Here is a 20290-nt window from a genome sequence, read left to right as displayed (position 1 = left end):
ATGGAGGTCCTCAACGCCAAACAGGAAATTAGAGCTGTCTCCCTTGACATTTCACGTGCCTTCGATACGGTCTGGCACCCTGCTCTGCTCACCAAACTCTCCTCCTTTGGTATCCATGGAAATCTCCACGCATGGCTGGCGGACTTCCTCTCTGGTCGTAGTCAACGTGTGGCCCTGAATGGGTTTCTCTCATCTCCTCTTCCTGTTCAGGCTGGAGTTCCCCAAGGTAGTGTTCTGGGCCCTGTGCTTTTTCTGGTCTTCATCAATGATCTCTCTGACTCTCTTGAAAATCCTCTCTATCTCTTTGCTGACGACTCTACTCTCTGTCGCTCCATTCCTCATCCCTCAGATCGGCAGTCTGCAGCCTCCTCACTCTCTGCAGACCTGGACAAAATCACAGACTGGTCAAACAAGTGGAACATGTCTTTCAATCCTGACAAATCTCACACTCTTACAATGTCTCTCCGAAAGGACTGACTGGACAACCCTCCCATCTACTTTCTCAACAATCCTCTCCAAGAAGTTCTGTCGCTCAAGCTTTTGGGTCTCACTATCTGCCATGATCTTTCTTGGGAAAACCACATTTCCAAGCTGGCCTCCAAAGCCAGTCGCCGACTGGGCATCCTCCGTCGTGCGAAAGTCCTTCCTTGGCACACCTGAGCTCCTCACCACATACAAGGCTTTCATCCGCAGCTCAATGGAATACTGTTCCCCCCTCTGGGCTGTTGCTCCTGCCTCACACCTTGCTCGGCTTCACGCTGTTGAGGCCAAAGCTTTCAGAATCATTGGAATCTCCTGCGATGTAGTCAACTCTGAGGGCCTTTCACTCACTCACCGCAGGCAGGTTGGTGGTCTTTCTGTCTTCTACCGACTCCTCTCCGGCCTTGCTCCCCCAGCTCTCTCTGTGCTCTATCCCCCCAATATTCCTTCAGGTCGCACAAGATCTGCCTGCAACCCTCTTATGGTTAAACTGCCAAAGTCTAGGCTCTCTGCTCACCTTCACTCTTTCATTCCCCTTTTCTCCCGCCTCTGGAACAAACTCCCCCACTCCCTTCAATCCCACTCCTCCCTCCAGGTCTTTAAAACAGCTGTTCACCACCATCTCTAATATCTTCCCCCATCGAAAACCTTGATCTTTTCTACCCCCGGTAATTCACCCCAGAGTCCTTGCAGTGTTCATATGTTTTATTCCTCTCCCACCTCCCCCCAAGTCCTCCCGATGTCCCTGCTCTCAAATGTTGTGTTTGTGTCCTTCCCCCTCTTCCCCCTCTCTTTTGTGTCCTTCCCCCTCTCTCCCCATCTTGCCTACCGCTCCCGATGTTATATGTTTTTGTGTCGGTTTGTCTTTTTGTGTGATTAATGTTAGCTCTTTCACGAGCCTCGATCTTGTATACAAAAAAAAAAAAAAAAAAAAAAAAAAAAACGTGCGATTGAGCACCCTCAAGGAGGCAGTTCCGTACATTTGAAATATCCAGCAACAACATCGTGGAGGGGTGTGTTTAGTGCTCAGGATGTGCAGTGAACCTGGATTTTGGAGGTTTTGTCTTTTGAGGGAGAACATCCTGAAGGACCTAGGGAGGCTCGTTTTTCTTAAACAGCAGAGGGAGCTAGATGTGGTCAAAAAAAAAAAAACCAGAGACCACCAACCTGACTGCGATGTGAAAGTGAAGTCTCATCGCACGATAGTCCAATAATTATTGAGACTTTTAGATTACGCAGATTCCAAGAGAGACCGATGTGATTGCTGGTGACCCAGACCTATAGGAGAAAGCAGTTGAGATGTGGACAAAAAGCCTGGTATATATTGAGTACTTTTGATTTATCAAGGAATGACATGGAACTATGGAGGATGCCCTGTGTCTATAGCTGGCTTTGGAGGCTAACGTTGCTTAATGGTCAATCCAGGAGAGGTCATGGCTGATGGTGAGGCCTTGTTCCTCCATGAACCATCAGGACATTATTTTGGAGGCTGCCACTGGTGACATGTAACCCAGTGCTATCTGCCGCATGCTCAGGTTGTCGGTGACTAAAGTGACAACCCTCACTGGCCGTGCCAGTGGGGAGGGTGACTGTTACACCCTGCTAAGACTACAAAAAACACCTGATAAATGGTCGATGAGCCCCCTTCGGGAGCCAATAGCTATCCAGCAAGGAGATGGTGTTGCCTAAAAAACCCATCTCGATTGGACCAGTTTGTGGCAACTGAGGTAGCCAAGAGGGGTAGTGGTATCCTTGATGTGAGGTGGGTGAGCTAGTATTTAGATGACTACAACCACAAAACTACACCCATGGGGAAGAGGGTGGTAACACAGTGCCGTGGATGACACTGCAGTCCAATTCCTCCCCAACCACTTCTGTACCATCATGGTGTAAGTGGGCACTGATGTTTGTTTTGAATGCCGATTTATAAAAAGCCTAGAAGTTCCAGAGACTGAAGCTCTTCCAGTCGCTGACCATAGAAGTAGATAAGTGGGTTCATTTAACGATCCTTCAGGAGTGACAGGGTAAGACTGTGAGACTTTCCATCGTTGAAGGAAATGTTCCATTTGTCAGAGCAGCATCTAATCAATTCCATATTGGCAGAGAATTCTGTACCTGCCTTTACCTGTCATTAGCATGGAGTATAAAATGATGCAATGTGGAATCATCTGCAGAAAGGAAGAGAGGGCTTCCAACAGTGGTGGAGAGGTCATTTATATAGATGAGGAATAAGACTGAGCCTAAAACACCACCTGGAGGCACTCCAGTCTTCCATGGGAGAAGAGATGGAGGGGTTAAGAGTTGGAGAGGAGGACTCCATTGGTAAAGTGCAATGACGAGTGGAAGAATGAAAAGGTATGAAGGTGGCTTTGTGTGCCACAAGCGGAGACCTGGACAATCAGTGCAAAATGCCATCCTGTGTCGAATGCCCGAGATTTGTCAAATGAGAAGATCCTGAGCTCTTACTTCATTTCCTTAAAAAATATAGTTCAGATGATCTACTGTGTGCTTTAAAATGCACATTCTAGCAACAAAACCATTACAAAGAGGTGAAAGTAAATGTCAACAGATATTTGGCCATTTCTATTCATGACATGAAACTAATTAAATATTTGGCACAGTTAGCGCATTATAATCCAATATACATTGTGCTCTATCCTCATGATAAAGCCGCTGTCTCATATCTCAATGTTTCTTTCAGATTGAAAGGCCGCGAAAACCTCCTCCACCACCAAAAGTGAAAAAGCCACCAAATGACATGATTTCTCCACTAGCAAGACAGGTGAGATTGGTATATTTTTACATCCGCCACCAAAGGTGGATGGAGGTTATGTTTTCACCCCTGTCTGTTTGTGTTTGTCTGTCTGTGAAGAAGATATCTCGAAAAGTTGTGGACGGATTTGGACGAAACTTGGGGGAGAAGTTGGGTGTGTGACAAGGACAAATCGATTCGATGTTGGTGAAGATCTGAATATGAATTCGGATATGAGAATTATTTAATTTCCAAGTGATTCTTCACCATTGAGAGATCGGGCTAAAACCGATATATAACATGATATTTAAAAAAGTTATTGATGAGTTATGACTAAACTTGGTGGACGAGTTGGTTAGGTGACAATAACAAGCCGATTCTATTTTGGTTCAGGTCCGAATCCAGATCCGGCCTATCAGTGGCTTACAAAACATAAATTGTTCAGCCTAGCATAGGTATGCTCTCTACTGAGTGCCATATTCTAGTAGTATATGCCTTACCTGGTGTTCACAAACTCTCATGTTCACGAGGCAAGCAACGGTTCATACTAAGTCCTATTCTACCGATTTTGAACCAATCCGGATGGAGGAGACTTGGCATTAGGTGAAGTTTCCTTCGAGATTCACAAACTTATTCTCAAGTCGAACAACTCCTGCCAATAACGCACAGGTCTCCCTGTGGTCTTTAATTGAGTGTGATCCAAAGAGGTCTGAGACCATTGACCAAATTTGATAGAAACATATCATAATGAGAGATTTCATAGAAAGCCTTACCTTGCGCTGTCTCGAGAAACAAGAACATGCGTTGACGAGCGTCAATCTTGAGTGGTCATGATGAAGTAAAATGCAGTGATTTATTTTGTCCAAGTACTGCTAAACAGGTTTTTGAAAATGGCAAGAAGGTGATTTGTGTTCCCCAGTGTTCAAGTATATATATTATTTCAAGGATTTCAAGGACAGTAAAAGGATTACCTTACCGCTTCCCTCTGCGCATGCGCGATCGGGACGATTAATCCATACAATTTTCCAAATTTAGAGCCAAAGTACTGCTAAACTGCAGATTTATGTTCCGATTCGTTTCCTGGTGTTCAACATATCAAATTCAATTGAAATTAAGTAGTTCCTCGATCACAGGCTGTCGTCTGTAGACAGGCCCAGACAGACAAAGTAATTGCTTAACCCCACTTTTTGCTTCGCATGTGCAGGGTAACTAGTTGGAATGTTTGTTTGATACCTTAAGTCACAAAGCCTATTGATAGATGCATCACTTGGCACTCGTAAATGACATTATGATTACGTGAAAAACGCATGTTAAAATGATACTTTAGTTGTGAGAAAGTTAGCTTATAATAACATTTACTCAAGAGCAGGGCAGATGCTTCCGTAACATTCATGTTTTTTAAGTAAGATGTATTTCTTTCATCATTTTTACTGCTGGCAAAGCATTTGCTTGCATATTGTGCATCCTGTGGGTGTAATGAGAGGTACTTCTGTTCCTGGGGTAAAATTAATCTTCCCAAGTTCCCGAAGGATATACCACGTGGACTCGTGGAGAATCATTTGAGTATGTAGATTGAAACTTGATTGCCTTCTCCAGCATTTCAAATACACATGGATGGGTGGGTGGTTCGTGTGCCGCCACCCGGCTGCTGGTAGCATCATTTATCTGTGGGCGCGTCTGCCGCTGATGCAATGCATCTCTATAACCAGTATCTGGTACTCAGTTTGCCGACCTCGGAAGGATGACGGGCTGAGTCAACCCCACCTGGCGTTAATTCAACGGGATTCGTACTCAGGACCTTAGGATCCCAAGCCCGCCACCCTAACCATTAGGCCAACACCAGGTATAATACACATGGATGATTGAATTGGATGTCGGAACTGCAGTAAGGAACCCACAAGTTAACGATACGATACCTGACCATCGATGCACTCACTGTCTTTTCAAAGATGGCATTTGATTGCCAATTCCTCGTAACCGTGAGGGCATTAAAAGTCAACCACAAAGTGTGGACTGGCACCACATGTCGACCAGATTTAGCTGAGTAGGCAGATTACCCTCTCCATTGGTGCATTGGTGAGTCTGCTGGGTTTTTACTGACAATCTGTAAGTGGTGTGACCATTCTCCTGAGACTAGCTTCGGTTTCAGTAAAGTTCAATGGATTTGAAGCCGCAAACCCTGGGATATGAAATCTGCGCCCTCGGCACTTGGCCACCACCATAGCAAATGCAAAATTTAGGAAGTCGTCAACGATTAAGACAAGCGCACATTTCTCCTGGGTAGGATCTTCAGTAGACCCAAACGGGTTCGGGTACTTTCATTGCAGAGTAATACCTCACTTAGCTCTCAGGATGCGTTTGGGTAATTTCATAGTAGAGTAATACGTCATTTAGCTCTCAGGATGCATTTGGGTAATTTCATAGTAGAGTAATACCTCGCTTAGCACTCAGGATGCATTTGGGTAATTTCATAGTGGAGTAATACCTCGCTTAGCACTCAGGATGCGTTTGGGTAATTTCATAATCGAGTAATACCTCATTTAGCTCTCAGGATGCATTTGGGTAATTTCATAGTAGAGTAATACCTCGCTTAGCACTCAGGATGCATTTGGGTAATTTCATAGTAGAGTAATACCTCGCTTAGCACTCAGGATGCATTTGGGTAATTTCATAGTGGAGTAATACCTCGCTTAGCACTCAGGATGCGTTTGGGTAATTTCATAGTCGAGTAATACCTCATTTAGCTCTCAGGATGCGTTTGGGTAATTTCATAGTAGGGTAATACCTCGCTTAGCACTCAGGATGGGTTTAGGTAATTTCATAGTCGAGTAATACCTCGCTTAGCACTCAGGATGCATTTGGGTAATTTCATAGTAGAGTAATACCTCGCTTCGCTCTCAGGATGCGTTTGGGTACTTTCATAGTAGAGTAATACCTCGCTTAGCACTCAGGATGCATTTGTGTAATTTCATAGGAGAGTAATACCTTGCTTAGCTCTCAGGATGCGTTTGGGTACTTTCATAGTAGAGTAATACCTCGCTTAGCTCTCAGGATGCGTATGGGTAATTTCCTAGTAGAGTAATACCTCGCTTAGCACTCAGGATGCATTTGGGTAATTTCATAGTAGAGTAATACCTCGCTTAGCTCTCAGGATGCGTTTGGGTACTTTCATAGTAGGGTAATACCTCGCTTAGCACTCAGGATGCATTTGTGTAATTTCATAGTAGAGTAATACCTCGCTTAGCACTCAGGATGCGTTTGGGTAATTTCATAGTAGAGTAATACCTCGCTTAGCACTCAGGATGCGTTTGGGTACTTTCATAGTAGAGTAATACCTCATTTAGCTCTCAGGATGCATTTGGGTAATTTCATAGTAGAGTAATACCTCGCTTAGCACTCAGGATGCATTTGGGTAATTTCATAGTAGAGTAATACCTCGCTTAGCTCTCAGGATGCGTTTGGGTACTTTCATAGTAGAGTAATACCTCGCTTAGCTCTCAGGATGCATTTGGGTAATTTCATAGTAGAGTAATATCTCGCTTAGCACTCAGGATGCATTTGTGTAATTTCATAGTAGAGTAATACCTCGCTTAGCACTCAGGATGCATTTGGGTAATTTCATAGTAGAATAATACCTCACTTAGCTCTCAGGATGCATTTGGGTAATTTCGTAGTGGAGTAATACCTCGCTTAGCACTCAGGATGCATTTGGGTAATTTCATAGTAGAGTAATACCTCGCTTAGCACTCAGGATGCATTTGGGTACTTTCATTGTAAAGTAGTACCTCACTTAGCACTCAGGATTATTTTGGGTACTTTCATAGTAGAGTAATACCTCGCTTAGCACTCAGGATGCATTTGGGTAATTTCATAGTAGAATAATACCTCGCTTAGCACTCAGGATGTGTTTGGTACTTTCATAATAGAGTAATACCTCGCTTAGCACTCAGGATGCATTTGGGTACTTTCATTGTAAAGTAGTACCTCACTTAGCACTCAGGATGCATTTGGGTAATTTCATAGTCGAGTAATACCTCGCTTAGCACTCAGGATGCATTTGGGTACTTTCATAATAGAGTAATACCTCACTTCGCACTCAGGATGTGTTTGGTACTTTCATAATAGAGTAATACCTCGCTTAGCACTCAGGATGCATTTGGGTACTTTCGTAGTGGAGTAATACCTCGCTTAGCACTCAGGATGCATTTGGGTAATTTCATAGTCGAGTAATACCTCGCTTAGCACTCAGGATGCATTTGGGTACTTTCATAATAGAGTAATACCTCACTTCGCACTCAGGATGCGTTTGGGTACTTTCATTGTAAAGTAGTACCTCACGTAGCACTCAGGATGCATTTGGGTACTTTCATAGTGGAGTAATACCTCGCTTAGCACTCAGGATGCGTTTGGGTACTTTCATAATAGAGTAATACCTCGCTTAGCACTCAGGATGCGTTTGGGTACTTTCATTGTAAAGTAGTACCTCACTTAGCACTCAGGATGCATTTGGGTACTTTCATAGTGGAGTAATACCTCGCTTAGCACTCAGGATGCGTTTGGGTACTTTCATAGTAGAGTAATACCTCGTTTAGCACTCAGGATGCATTTGGTTAATTTCATAGTCGAGTAATACCTCGCTTAGCACTCAGGATGCATTTGGGTACTTTCATAATAGAGTAATACATCACTTCGCACTCAGGATGCGTTTGGGTACTTTCATTGTAGAGTAATACCTCGCTTAGCAGTCATCGACAATGCACTAAGAGGGGTCATTATAACATTGTTGATATGGAGGTGTGTTCGGTGTTCTACTGAGCAGCGTTATGCGAGGTATTACGATATTGCGGGCCTGTTCGATGCCCAGGCTGTTGCTGTGATTATTCCATATTTTAGTTATTGAAACAGCCTCAAGCAAAATTTTATTAACCATCCCCATGCTTTTTGAAACACGACGGGGACGGGGATTTTGTGATCGGCTCCATCTGTCTGTGTGTCTGTCCATCACGCCATCTCCTCCTAAATGGTTGTGCAGAAATTCACCAAACTTAGTAGTTTATGATCACTGCATGAACAGTATAATTTTGACCTCACCGCTGGGGGTGGGGTCAAAAGGTGAAATACCAAAAAATGCAGTTACAGGCACATTTTAAAATATTTTTAAAATTAAACTTTGCATATGCAATCATCTTTGGGGGACGCATGGCATGTGTAACGATTTTTATGCCTCTGCCCCCGAATGTGGCCGGAGGCATTATATTTTCTGGTTAGTCTGTACGTCCATCCGTACGGGCTAAACCTCGTTTTTCTCAGCAACCACATGTCCGATTGGAACAAAACTTTCAGGGTGGGAGTGGGACCCATGCAGAATGTTTTTATAAGAATTGTGACGTCATAGGTCATGTGGTATGGCAGCCATCTTGGATTTAACACAAATAATTTAAAAAATTCTCAGAAACCGCTGAATGAAAAAAATTGAAACTTGGCACATTGTCAAGTACTCCCAATGGGGAACAAAAGCATGATAATGAGGACATCATAGGTGAAGTGGTATACCAGCCAAAAATGTTTTAATCGAATTTCTTATCCTAAAAATCTGAAATTGCATGCACATGATCTATGACCCATTTGTATTGAAATATTAAATTTATGACATCATAGGTCACATGGTTCGGCAGCCATATTGGATTGAAAGAAACTATCAAATAATTAATTGTATCTCTGAAACCGCTTACCCTATCGATGCAAAATTTTACAAATGTCATCGAACATGGTTGTTGCATATAGTTTGAAAATGATCACGTCGTAGGTCACGTGGTTTGGCAACCATATTAGCTTGAAAGCCAATATATATAAAAAATCCCTTCTCCTTCGCTTCACCGATCGATGTGAAACCTGTCCTGTGGTAAAAATGTGATACTTCAAAACAGCTGAAGGGATTTAAACCAAACTTGTTTATTTTTCGGACAGTGAACGAGGGCATCCATGCATTGTCACGGGCAAGGACTATGCGAGGCATATTGGCGACACAGTCACATTGCTCTCGTTTAGACTTGACGCCTGGTGCTGCCCCAGGGGGGTGGGGACTTGGGGTCACAGGGGAAATTTCAACTCAAAGTTTGATATTGGCTCATTCCTGGTGGAACTTTCTGTCATCTTTCAACTTTGCTTTAGGTGGGAAGCGTGGGGATTTGCGATGGCACCCTACCGACTTCGCTCGAGTAACACTTAATATTCAAAAAATGAAATTTCAAATTTCATTCTATTTTATGTGTGTACAATAATTTAGATTAGATCGTATATTATAAGGTATCAACATACAGTAAATTATTGTGTAACTATTGGTTTAACCACATAAGCGACCTTGTGACACCATTTGCTTATCCATTGTTGCTCTCCATCAAAAGCAAGCAGTTAAAAGTGGCTTGGGTATTGCGACTATTGCGTACTTATTAATTAGTGTCATTGTATTGTGTTCTTGGGTATATATTAATTACTGTTGTTATTAATTATACTTAAATAATGGCTAAACACATGCATTACGTGACCATTTCTTTAATTCTACCCAAACATTTTGGAAGCACAATAATCTTTAGTGGGTTATATTTTGAAGAGAACAACACCTATGTCATTTTCGCCTCGATGTGACAATGTTGCGGTGTGTTCCTAGGAGACCAGACCACCACCACCAAACAAACCGTTACCAACACTCGCCTTCTCCAGCAAACCAGTAAGTGTCATTTAAATGTACCAGAAGCACCCGCTAACTTCAGGGGCGGCCGGGAGGAGGTGCGGGTCATGTTATTATCCTCATTATTATTGTTAACATTTATTATTATTATTTTAGTAATAATGTTAATATTATTATGCTATTATCATTAATGTTGTTATTACCCTCGCCAGAGGAGAGGGTATTGCATTTGAGTCCGTTTGTTTGTTTGTTTGTCTGTTTGTTTGTCTGTTTGTCCGCACAGAATAAATATGATTTTCTCTGCAACTGTTGGTCCGATTGACAGGAATTTTTTTTTACCATAGGTGCACCTCCACCTGTATAATTTTTAATGATAATTACGATGTCATAAGTCACGTGGTTCGGCCGCCATCTTGGAAAAATCGAAAAACTTTGCACCTCTATATCTCCGAAAGCGCTGAATAGAAAAAATTGAGACATGGCTCATTGTAAATAACTCTCCATGGGGAATAAAATATGTTAATGATGATGTCATAGGTGCCTCCATTATGACGTCATAATTCGACAAGTACAAAACTTCATCCAATCAAGATAAAATTTCTTGAGCATAGTCTAGAAATAAATCAGTTTAGAAAAATAATGATGATGTCATCGGTGACGTGGTTCGGCCGCCATATATGTTTTAACACAAAAGCCTTAAAAACCACTGAAAATACATCCTGGCGAGGGTTTGCAATCTGTGATTGCTCTTTTTCTTGTTACTTTTGTTATTGGAAGCGGCCTTGGACAAACGTCAGGATAAGCTGCTATCTATGCACCTTAACACAGAGTTTGTCCAGGTTGGGAAACCCCCTTGAGAAATTAACTCGCTACAACCTCCGGCCTATGACCCCCTGTCCTCCTAGCAAGTTTGGTTGAGATCAGACTAGGTATGTGGATGTATCCGAATGTATTATTTTCGTATGAAAACCAACAATTGCCTCGTGTTTTGAATAATGACTCCCCGATTATTACTCACATGCTTCCTCACTCGAGTACAAAGTTGCTCAGATGGATGTCCCAGTTCCACACAAAGACATTTATTTTAATACAATTACAATGTCCATAACTGACTGAATCATGTCGCTTGGGGCCTTTGCTTTTCCAATCATTGAGCGAGGTTATTGAATGCATTATGATGTTTTTATTTGGGGCTGTCAGTCTGGCTTCGAGCCGCGTGCTTCATTGGTCGTTATCTCCAAATGCGGGTTTCAGAAGGTGGAACGGAGTCCTACCAGGTCTTGAAGTATCCACCTTCGTTTTGATAAGGGATCATGGTTCCTGGACCAGGCTGGGAAGTTTTCTTGTTCTCAGAGTTTTGTTCCAAGGGCTCTTTTCAGGATTGTCACCGAGCTCCAGACTGTCACTTGTCTCTACCCCACCTTAAGTGTCACCTCTTGTATACACAATAAATATCGGTGGTCACTTTGAGGCCTTCCCACATGCCAGCAAAAGTGTACACTTAGTAGCTGAATACGCAATGGTAAATGGATTTGATTACACAAGACCTTGGCACAAATTTAATGGCAACCACAAACAAAATGTTCCCAGCTCTCTTTCCAATGCTTGCTCATCAAGTAACATGAGACCTAACAAACCAGTGACGTCATTTCAGTACCTTCACATGTTCAGGCGTTCATTTACTATACAAATTACAGTGTGTTCATCATTTACTGGAGAATAAACTATTGTTTAAAACCATAAAACGCACAAATTAACTTGAAAAAAGTACCATTCATTACCTTCTACTTTCTCAACTACTCCCAAATTATTCCATGTGCAAGTTCATGTTTAAAGCCTGAGATTGGAATCCACCTGTGATTCACAGACAATTTGTTTGCTGTTTAAAGGTTTCCTTCTTGAATGGATACAATATGGTGTAAACACATTCTGCACAAATCTAAAGGAAAATCAAAAGTTCCCCTCCGAACGCGACAGCATCCTCCGAGAGGACTATGTGTTTGACAACATGCATCCATCATGCTTTACTTTTAGTCGAACTGTCCAATGCCTCTTCACTTTTGGTCATCTCAGTTGTTTATCATTGAGGGATATTTTTGTTGAAATTGTTCTTTGGCCCCTCCATGCTGCTGTGGCCTCAAATGCACCACAAGAAAAACACAGCGTACCCATCACTATTCCTTGGAGACCTCCCTCTGCTGGCCTAGTCGATTCTGAGTATGCGCAGGACCTTGATAAATTGTGTTCACTCTCGAGATGTAATTTGATAGTTCCATATATGTTTGAAGAGGAAGACGATCTGGAAAATAAAATGTCATTAAGAAAGAAAAATAATGACATAATGACCAGCATGGAATGAAAGCACGGAGCGGAGAATGCAAAAAACACAACCAGCTGTAGTTTTGTCGAAAAGGGAAATGGTCAGAAATGGTAACGTTTCGGCCACACACAGTGGCTTTCATCAGGGACAAACCAGGACCATGTGCACTCAGATCTTAAATGTCCTCGCGGAGTGGGTAGAGTTAAACCTGCAATAGGCCACGAGACCCGGACGACCATTCTCATCATCGCCATTGATTATATTGGTCATTGACGATGGATGGTCGGGGTAGTTGCCCGGGTCTCGTGGCCTATTGCTGCTTTGTGCGCCTCCACCCACTCCGCGAGAACTTTAAAGATCTGAACTCTCATCGTCACTGATGAAGACAACTCTGTAGCTGACATGTTGCATTTCCAGTGATTAGACTTTCCCAACTACAAACTGATCTTTGGTGGTTTACAACGACGATTTGTGAGACGAGGAGAGGGCATTGAGGGGTTGGGGTTGAGGGGTGCAGAGGAGAATTTAGACGAACGAGACCACAGTCTTGTTGAGAAATTGTACGAGTAGATTTTGCCATTTGATCGGCAGGGCCAAGGCAGATCCAGGGCACAAAATATATATTTAATGGATGGAAATCCACAACCACAAAATGTCGATCTTTATTGGACAATAGGCAAAGATGACAGGATAAGTGACTTCACTCTTCAGGTCATATCCATTTTGTGTCAAGAACAAGGCGGTGATTATGGTGATTCCTTAGGCAATGGGATTTGATGATAATCTGGAATCCTTCAGCTTTGCAGGCAGGTCATTATATTATTCAGTTTGCTGTTCTCTGGAGAGTATGTTCACCAGGCTGTTGAATCTGGTTGGCCTTGCTTTTGTCTGTAAATGCTACAAAGATGCTACGGTAAAGAGAAAACAATGTGAGGTTAATGTATACTTCAAAATGTAATGAGCTTATTGCTGTTTGTACGACCACTGTTGTTTTTTCGATTGATGTTTGTATGACCGATGGTGTTTGTGTGACCATTAGTGTTTGTTTGACCATTGTTGTTGTTTGTACGACTGTTGTTTGTGTGACCGTGTTTGTACGACGATTGTTTTTTGTACAACTGTTGTTGTTTGTACAACCATAATTATTTGTACCCACCATAGTTTTTTGTATGACCTTGCCCATTGTTGTTTGCATGACCATTATTTGTATGACTGGTGTTGTTTGTGTGACCATTGTCATTGTTGTTTGCACCAACTGTTGTTGTTTGTATGACCATTTATGTTTGACTGTTGTTTGTATGACCGATGTGATTGTTTGTACAACCATTGTTATTTGTATGACCATAGTTGTTTGTATAACCACAGTTGTTTGTTCAACTGTTGTTGTTTGTACAACCATAGTTATTTGCACCCACCATAGCTTTTTTTTTGTACGGCCTTGACTATTGTTGGTTTTTGGTCAGCCATTGTTATTTGCCTGATCTTTGTTTGTATGACCGTTATTGTTGTTTGTGTGACCGTTGTTCTTAATTTGGCCGCTATTTTCATGACCATAGTTTGTATGCCTGGTGTTGTTGTTTGTGTGACTGTTATCGTTGTTGTTTGTATTACCATTTTTGTATGACCTTTTTATTTGCATGCCCATTGTTGGTTGTACGACTATTTATGTTTGTTTGGCTGTTGTTTTTATGACTGCTGTCATTGTTTGTACGACTATTGTTATTTGTATGACCATTGTTGTTTGTTTGACCACTGTCATTGTACACCATCATTCTTTGTAATACGATTGGTGTTTGTATGACCATTGTTGTTTGTTCAGCCATTGTTGATTGCACGATAATTGTTTGTAATGCCATTATTGTTTGTGTGACCATTGCCATTGTTGTTTGTGTGGCTGTTGATTGTATGGCTGTTGTTGTTTGTACAACCGTAGTGTTTTGCGCCCACCATAGTTTTTTTTTTTGTACGGCCGTGACTATTTTTGTTGTTTGTTTGTCCGCTGTTTCCACAAATGTTGTTTGTATGACTGTTGTTGTTTGTGTGGCCATTGCCATTGTTGCTTGTATGACTATATTTGTTTGTACGACCATTCTTTTTTCCAATACACTTACTCTTTTTGACATTGCTGGATATTGTAGACATGCTGCATGACGCACGTTCCACAATTTCAATGAATGAGGTACTCGTACTGTCCAAGACACACTCACCTTTTTGTTATTTTTCAATATGTAAATAAATATAATTGCTAATTAATTTATTTATGTTTTTTATTCATTTAAAGGCCTCATTTTACTCTATTTGGCATCTGTTTACATATCGGATCTTGTTGGTAAACTAAAAAAAATACCCCACATATCTCAAACACACTATCTCCGATCCGTCATGTGTATATGTATCTTTCCATCTTATGTTCTTGCAGAGCGGGATTCAAAAGGCACCCGTTGTTCCACTGAAGCCACTGCTGCCGCCGAAGATCAAATGATTTATCCTCCCTGATCTCAGAGTTGGTGTACATTTGACTTAGGACACGAGCTTCATCCACTTTATCCACATTTTGATGTATGATCGCCTCCCGTCTTCGATTAGGCTTTCGGCAATCGGTTTATAAATGATTGAACGAGAACTTTTTATTGTCTCGTATTGTCCCAATTGTTCATCGCATTGAGGGTTGGGGAAGAGAGGGAAGGAATGAAGAATGAAACGTAAGTTATGCTTGCATCAAGTCTGAGGTTCGAAATTCTCCATTTTCTTTGCAAACATCTCCAGCATCCTCAGATCTTCTCTACGGAGAATGAAACAGAGCTGTGCCGATCATTCCACCAACTAGCACTTTATCCGGAGAATTACTACTGCTAATGTATTTTTTGTTTTCTTTGAGATTTTAACGTAGATTGTAAAAAGAGGATAAATAGTTATTTCTTTTTTATTTGATTAAAATTGATGACTTTGTGTTTGTGAACCCAACAGCTGTTGTACTGCGTATAGCGATGTAATTGTAAATGGTCCGCTGTTGGTTTTGGCGTTTGGTCGCCATTAAAGGAACTGGACCAGCTGAGATTTCTTGTCTAGCCACTGGGAAATGACTATTCTTGGCAGGAAGTTGATTGGGAGCTGGACTTTTATTTACTTCTTTTAACCTGGTACCATGAATTGCCTTATGGGATTTTTTTTTTCATTTCGCTTCACTTGCGGATTTTCCAGCACGATGATGAGAATTGTGCGGATGTATTTATTGTCGCTTTTTTTAAATTGTGTGTTTCATCTTACATTCTCATTGTGTTTAATAATTTATGCTCAATTCCCACCTACGTAGATTTTTGGCTACTTGCTCGTTCTGATTCTTGCGGATGTATATATATTTTTTTTAAACTGAGCTTGAGTTTAATAAATTGAACCTCACCAAAGTCGTTTGCAATGCACCATTTATGTTTGACTGTTGTTTGTATGACCGATGTGATTGTTACAGATTGTTACAGATCGCGGTTTAGATGTTATGATGGGCCGAGCGGATGGTCCACCGTGACCTAACAGTTCCCCCGATTCTTCCCCAACTCACCCGATTCCACTCGAACGTTGGCCAAATCGCGCTACGCTAAATCAATGATGGAAAGGACACAACGACTGGGATAGATGAAACGACGCAAGGGGTACAGTTCTCAAGACCTCCGGAGGAGGGTATAATTAGTGGTGGAGAAAAGGGGGTAGATTACAAGGTAGAGTGAGGTAAAAGACACAGAAGAGATAGGCACTTAGATACAATCTTATCTATCCCAGACAGACCACAGACAAACGGAACAAGGCTGACTTACACAGGGATTGATGGCAGGGAAGGACAGGTAGGTTGATAGCACAAGGTGCACCTTGGCTCGGGGACAGGATCAAGCACGGTCCAAAAGATGCAGGGAGGCCTCACAGCGCTCGGAGGTCGCGTCTTTCTTTCTCCAAGCTCAGCGCACCTACGTACCAGGCACTCTGCCTGTTTCCAAGCCGCAGGTCACTCGCATCCTGATAATATTCCAACAGGCAATGGGTCTGGGCTCGGCACACGTCGATTTATTAGCAAAACGCTATCCAGCTTCAGCCGCTCCCTAAATAAGGGCATTGTGGAGATATGCTCTTCAACAGTCGTCCTCTGTTTCACTTCATTCGCCAAATACTGCAACCTCAGGTCCCTAGCTCACATCTCTTCGTTACAGACACAGTGAAATGCATACACACTGTAAAAGGCGTAAAAAGATGGCCTGCTCGGTTACGTTGACACAAATGATTCTTGTCCATCATTTTACGCATTTTACCTTCAGCTCTCGCTCTGATTTTGTGAGGAAGGAATTTCTCTTGAGCAAAATGGGAACAAGAAATCCATCCCAACAACTCCATTGAAACCAGCGTTGCTTTGTTTCCATCCTGTTAGACATGAATAAACATGTTGTACTTCGAGTTTGGAGGAGATTATGAAACTTCCTTTTGTCCAAGACAAAATACAGACACTTTTGAAGGATCTTAAGGGCAGTGGTAATGTTTTCATTGAAGGTTGGTTGATGAATTTTATTTTCATTCTTTCCATTGGTGATGAGCATCACCAAGTGATGTTGATGTCATATCTTCATCGTGGTTATGTTAATGCCTCTTAAGAAAACAACTCAACTAACATGTTGCATTTCTGTACCGATGCTGCCTTCACAACATGTACACCACTCCTTTCCTATTCCATCCCCAGGCGCTGCATGACGTCATTGCCGGGCACCGAAGGGGGCCTTTCACTCCGTTAGTTTGTTTGCTTGTTTTCTTGTTTGTCTGGGCGATATCTCAGCCATCCTTTTGAGCAAGAAAGCTGAAATTTCGGCACAATAGTGAGCACCTGCTTTGGCAAAAACTGCATTTAGAATTTTTGATAAATCGATTTATTATTTAATTATTAGCGATTTATTAAGTACTTTTCTTTCTCATCTGGGCAATATCTCAGGCACCTTTTGAGCTAGGAAGCTGATATTTGGACATGACAATGACCAGGTGATGTAGCTATAAAGGGTATTTTTGATTTATTAATTAATTAATTATTTATTGATTAATCATTCGATTAATTATTTAATTTCTTCTAAGAAATAACTAATTATTTTTCAAAACGTTACAGCTTCGGATAAAACACTGGTGGTTTAGGTATGATATTGGCCAATTGAATAATAAATTAATTATTTATGATTATTATTTATTTATTTTAATTACGCAATTAATCGATCAATTGTTGTACACCGCCCCCTCCCAATACCGTCTGTATGTGCTGCACGGCAGCATCGCCAGGCGCCGAGGGCACCCCGGCAATGCCGTGTGCTGAAGGATGTTATTTATCTATTTGGCATGGGGGCGGTGTACTTTGAATGTATCTGTACTTGTTAGCTCACCTGGAACGAAGTTTAGGGGAGCTTATGCGATGGCGCATCATCCGTCCGTCCATGGACACTTGCAACTTCTTCTCCGAAACCACTGAAGCGATTGTGACGAAACATGGCACAAATGATATTTGTTGTGTTGTGACTAATGTTTGTTCATGGCATAAAAAAGTCGGAGTAAAAGGGGGTCTACCGGGGGTGAAAGTGGATTCACGTTTGACCCCCAAAATAGGAATTTGCTTTTTCCTCTGAACCTACACACACTATTTCGATGAAACGTGACCACAACCTTCATCACCCATGATGTACCAAAGTTTGTTCACGGCGCTAAGAAAATCGGGTCTAAGTGCGTCTATGGGGGTCAAAGTGGATCCAGGTTAAATTCCCCAAAATAGGTATTTGCTTTCTTCTCAGAAACTACACATGCAATTTCGATGAAACTTCACCAAAACCTTCATCATCTGCGATGTACCAATATTTGTTCACGGCATTCCAAAAATTAGGGTCTGAGGAGGTATACGGGGTAGGGGTAGAGGAGGCTTTTTTTAGTTGCCCCCCAAAATAGGTATTTTTTGTTTGTTTAAAGTCTTACGATTATGTTAGTTTGATTCTACATGCTGCCCTGTCTTCTAGCAACCATTGAAATTGGTTTAAAATACCTTCAGCCAGTGCAGTATAGTTTATTCTGCCAGGTGAGTGCCCGGGGTATTGCCCCCTATGCTTTTTGAAAATTTCTTTTATTTTATATTCAACTCTAAATTGTAGCTCCTCCACTAGCCTCAACTTTGTATGTAAAAAAAAGAAGAAGATATTTATGTCCCTCGTCCCACCACTCATTCCCTGCCCACCTCCCCACCACATCTCCCCCTGAAGTGTTTCCCTTTTTCCACACTCCCCTAACTTCCAATATTATTAATACAGTATATGGTACTTACAACGTAATGGAGGCACAGTTGAAAGTTTTCTTCCATAATGCCTCTGCGTGATTTGCATCCGAGAACTCACACCCATTATACAGGAGGCAGGCTCAGTCGATATAGGATGCTCCCCGTTTAGTTGTCTAATCTGGTGTCTTCTATTCCAAATAGAAGCAGGGAATTTCATCGGAATATGAGGACACAACTGGATTTTTCACGTCTATAACCTAAATGCGTACAAGGAAGTTGACTTTATATCCCCATCCTAAGAACAACCTGCTCCGAGATGCAATGCCCTCTACTGGAATACCTTAACACAATGTCGAGAAACTTTGTCAACGTAATTCTAAATAATATTTTCATTGGGTTATAACTTCATAATAATAAGTGCTTCACACTGGGCAATGTCCTATATCAACTATACAGCAAGATTAAGTATAACTATATCGTTTATAGCTTCATCTTGAACGTCCCTTTCCCTCTTCCCTGCACACGCTTCCATTGCATTGCTGTTCTGTTTGGACTGGGCCATTTCCAACACAGTTTTGGCCTTGCGAAGACGTGTTTTTCACTCTCCAGGAGAGCTTGGTTAAATGGGAGGTTCCTGAACCATTCCATTCCTTCCATTTACAATGGCTTTGTATCACCATGACAACTGCAGGACAATAAGGGCAACAGGTTTGCCACAAGTGAGCACTGCTTTGACCTGTTGTGTTATAATGATTTGTATTGTTTCACGTGACCTTTCTTCGTGATGTTTTCTTACCAACTGTGGAAGTTTAGAGGAAAGAGATCTCCACCGGACTTTACCATGACTCATTAACTTGATTCAGATGCCTCGTGTCCGATGCACGTTCCAGAAGACAGAAGTAACTGATTTCTGTATATACAAAGTCTAGGCTCATGGAGGAGCAAGGAGAGAGGGCAAAAAAAACAGCAAAAATCAAGTTGAATGGAAGTAAAAGGGTTGGGTTGTGGAGTTAATGGATGTAGAAACTATCATGGATAGGGATGAGAGATGACATGGCAATGCGGTACCACGAACTTGAAGCCCCAGAGAAAAAGAATGAGGCCTCCTCAGGAGAGCAGTTCGGCAAATGAGAAAGGAAGAATTAGAGCTTGGCAGAAAGGCTCAGCAGTTGTAATAATTTATGTATACAGTAATGGAGCAAGTATTTGGACGCATGTAGGAGTTAGGGCTAGGAGTTAAGGGTTAGGGGTTAGGGCTAGAAGTTAGGGATCTTTGTTCCTTTCACATTTCTTTCTACTTTTTGATATTTCTCTTTATTCATTCTAATTCTTGCTTTTTCTTTATTTCTCTCTTTCTTTATCTATCTGACTTCCGAAAAGTGAATTCTTGCAGAATTTTTTTTTTCTGGAAGGTTCACTTGGCTGCGCTTGGATGGGTTTGAGAGTAGAGGAGTAGCGGCTGAAACCCAAATCCTATCCAGGTTCCTCCTGATGACTCCATCTTTGCTCTTTACCTTTTTTTGGTTCCTTTCTGATGACTCCAATGCAGTATTTAGTTTTCTGTTTCAGTATGTCCACTCTATACCCATTGGTTGGACAGCTGGGCTGACACCACCCATAATTGCAACCTCAAAAAATAAATGCGTCCGCCATTTTGCAAAGCCTGAGGCATCGTTGGAAGTGCCATCGTCACAATCGCCTTGCCTGCCCTATAAGTTTTCCATTCAGTGTAAAACAACATAAGTGACCGTTAAAAGCAATAGGTGTCATGGGCCT

General features: G+C 41.8%; 1 protein-coding gene across 3 annotated transcripts in view; it reads left to right on the top strand.

Annotated features, from left to right (window-relative positions):
* Positions 1–15644, top strand: part of LOC137423720 (disintegrin and metalloproteinase domain-containing protein 12) — a 205245-nt gene extending 189601 nt beyond the window's left edge. For all 3 annotated transcript variants that reach the window (XR_013622792.1, XM_068111167.2, XM_068111166.2), the window contains 3 exons: positions 3182–3262; positions 9900–9959; positions 14660–15644. Coding sequence is in view for 2 of the 3 variants with exons in the window: in XM_068111167.2 (XP_067967268.2) it covers positions 3182–3262; positions 9900–9959; positions 14660–14722 (204 nt within the window). In the remaining variant the exon portion in view is untranslated. The remainder of the gene's footprint in view (positions 1–3181; positions 3263–9899; positions 9960–14659) is intronic.
* The last annotated feature ends 4646 nt before the right edge of the window (positions 15645–20290 follow it).

This window comes from Myxine glutinosa, chromosome 3 (genome assembly GCF_964187855.1).
Source record: "Myxine glutinosa chromosome 3, kmMyxGlut1.1, whole genome shotgun sequence".
NCBI classification, from domain to species: domain Eukaryota; kingdom Metazoa; phylum Chordata; class Myxini; order Myxiniformes; family Myxinidae; genus Myxine; species Myxine glutinosa.
Note: the sequence above shows the minus strand (reverse complement) of the source record. Positions and strands in the feature narration are given on the sequence as shown.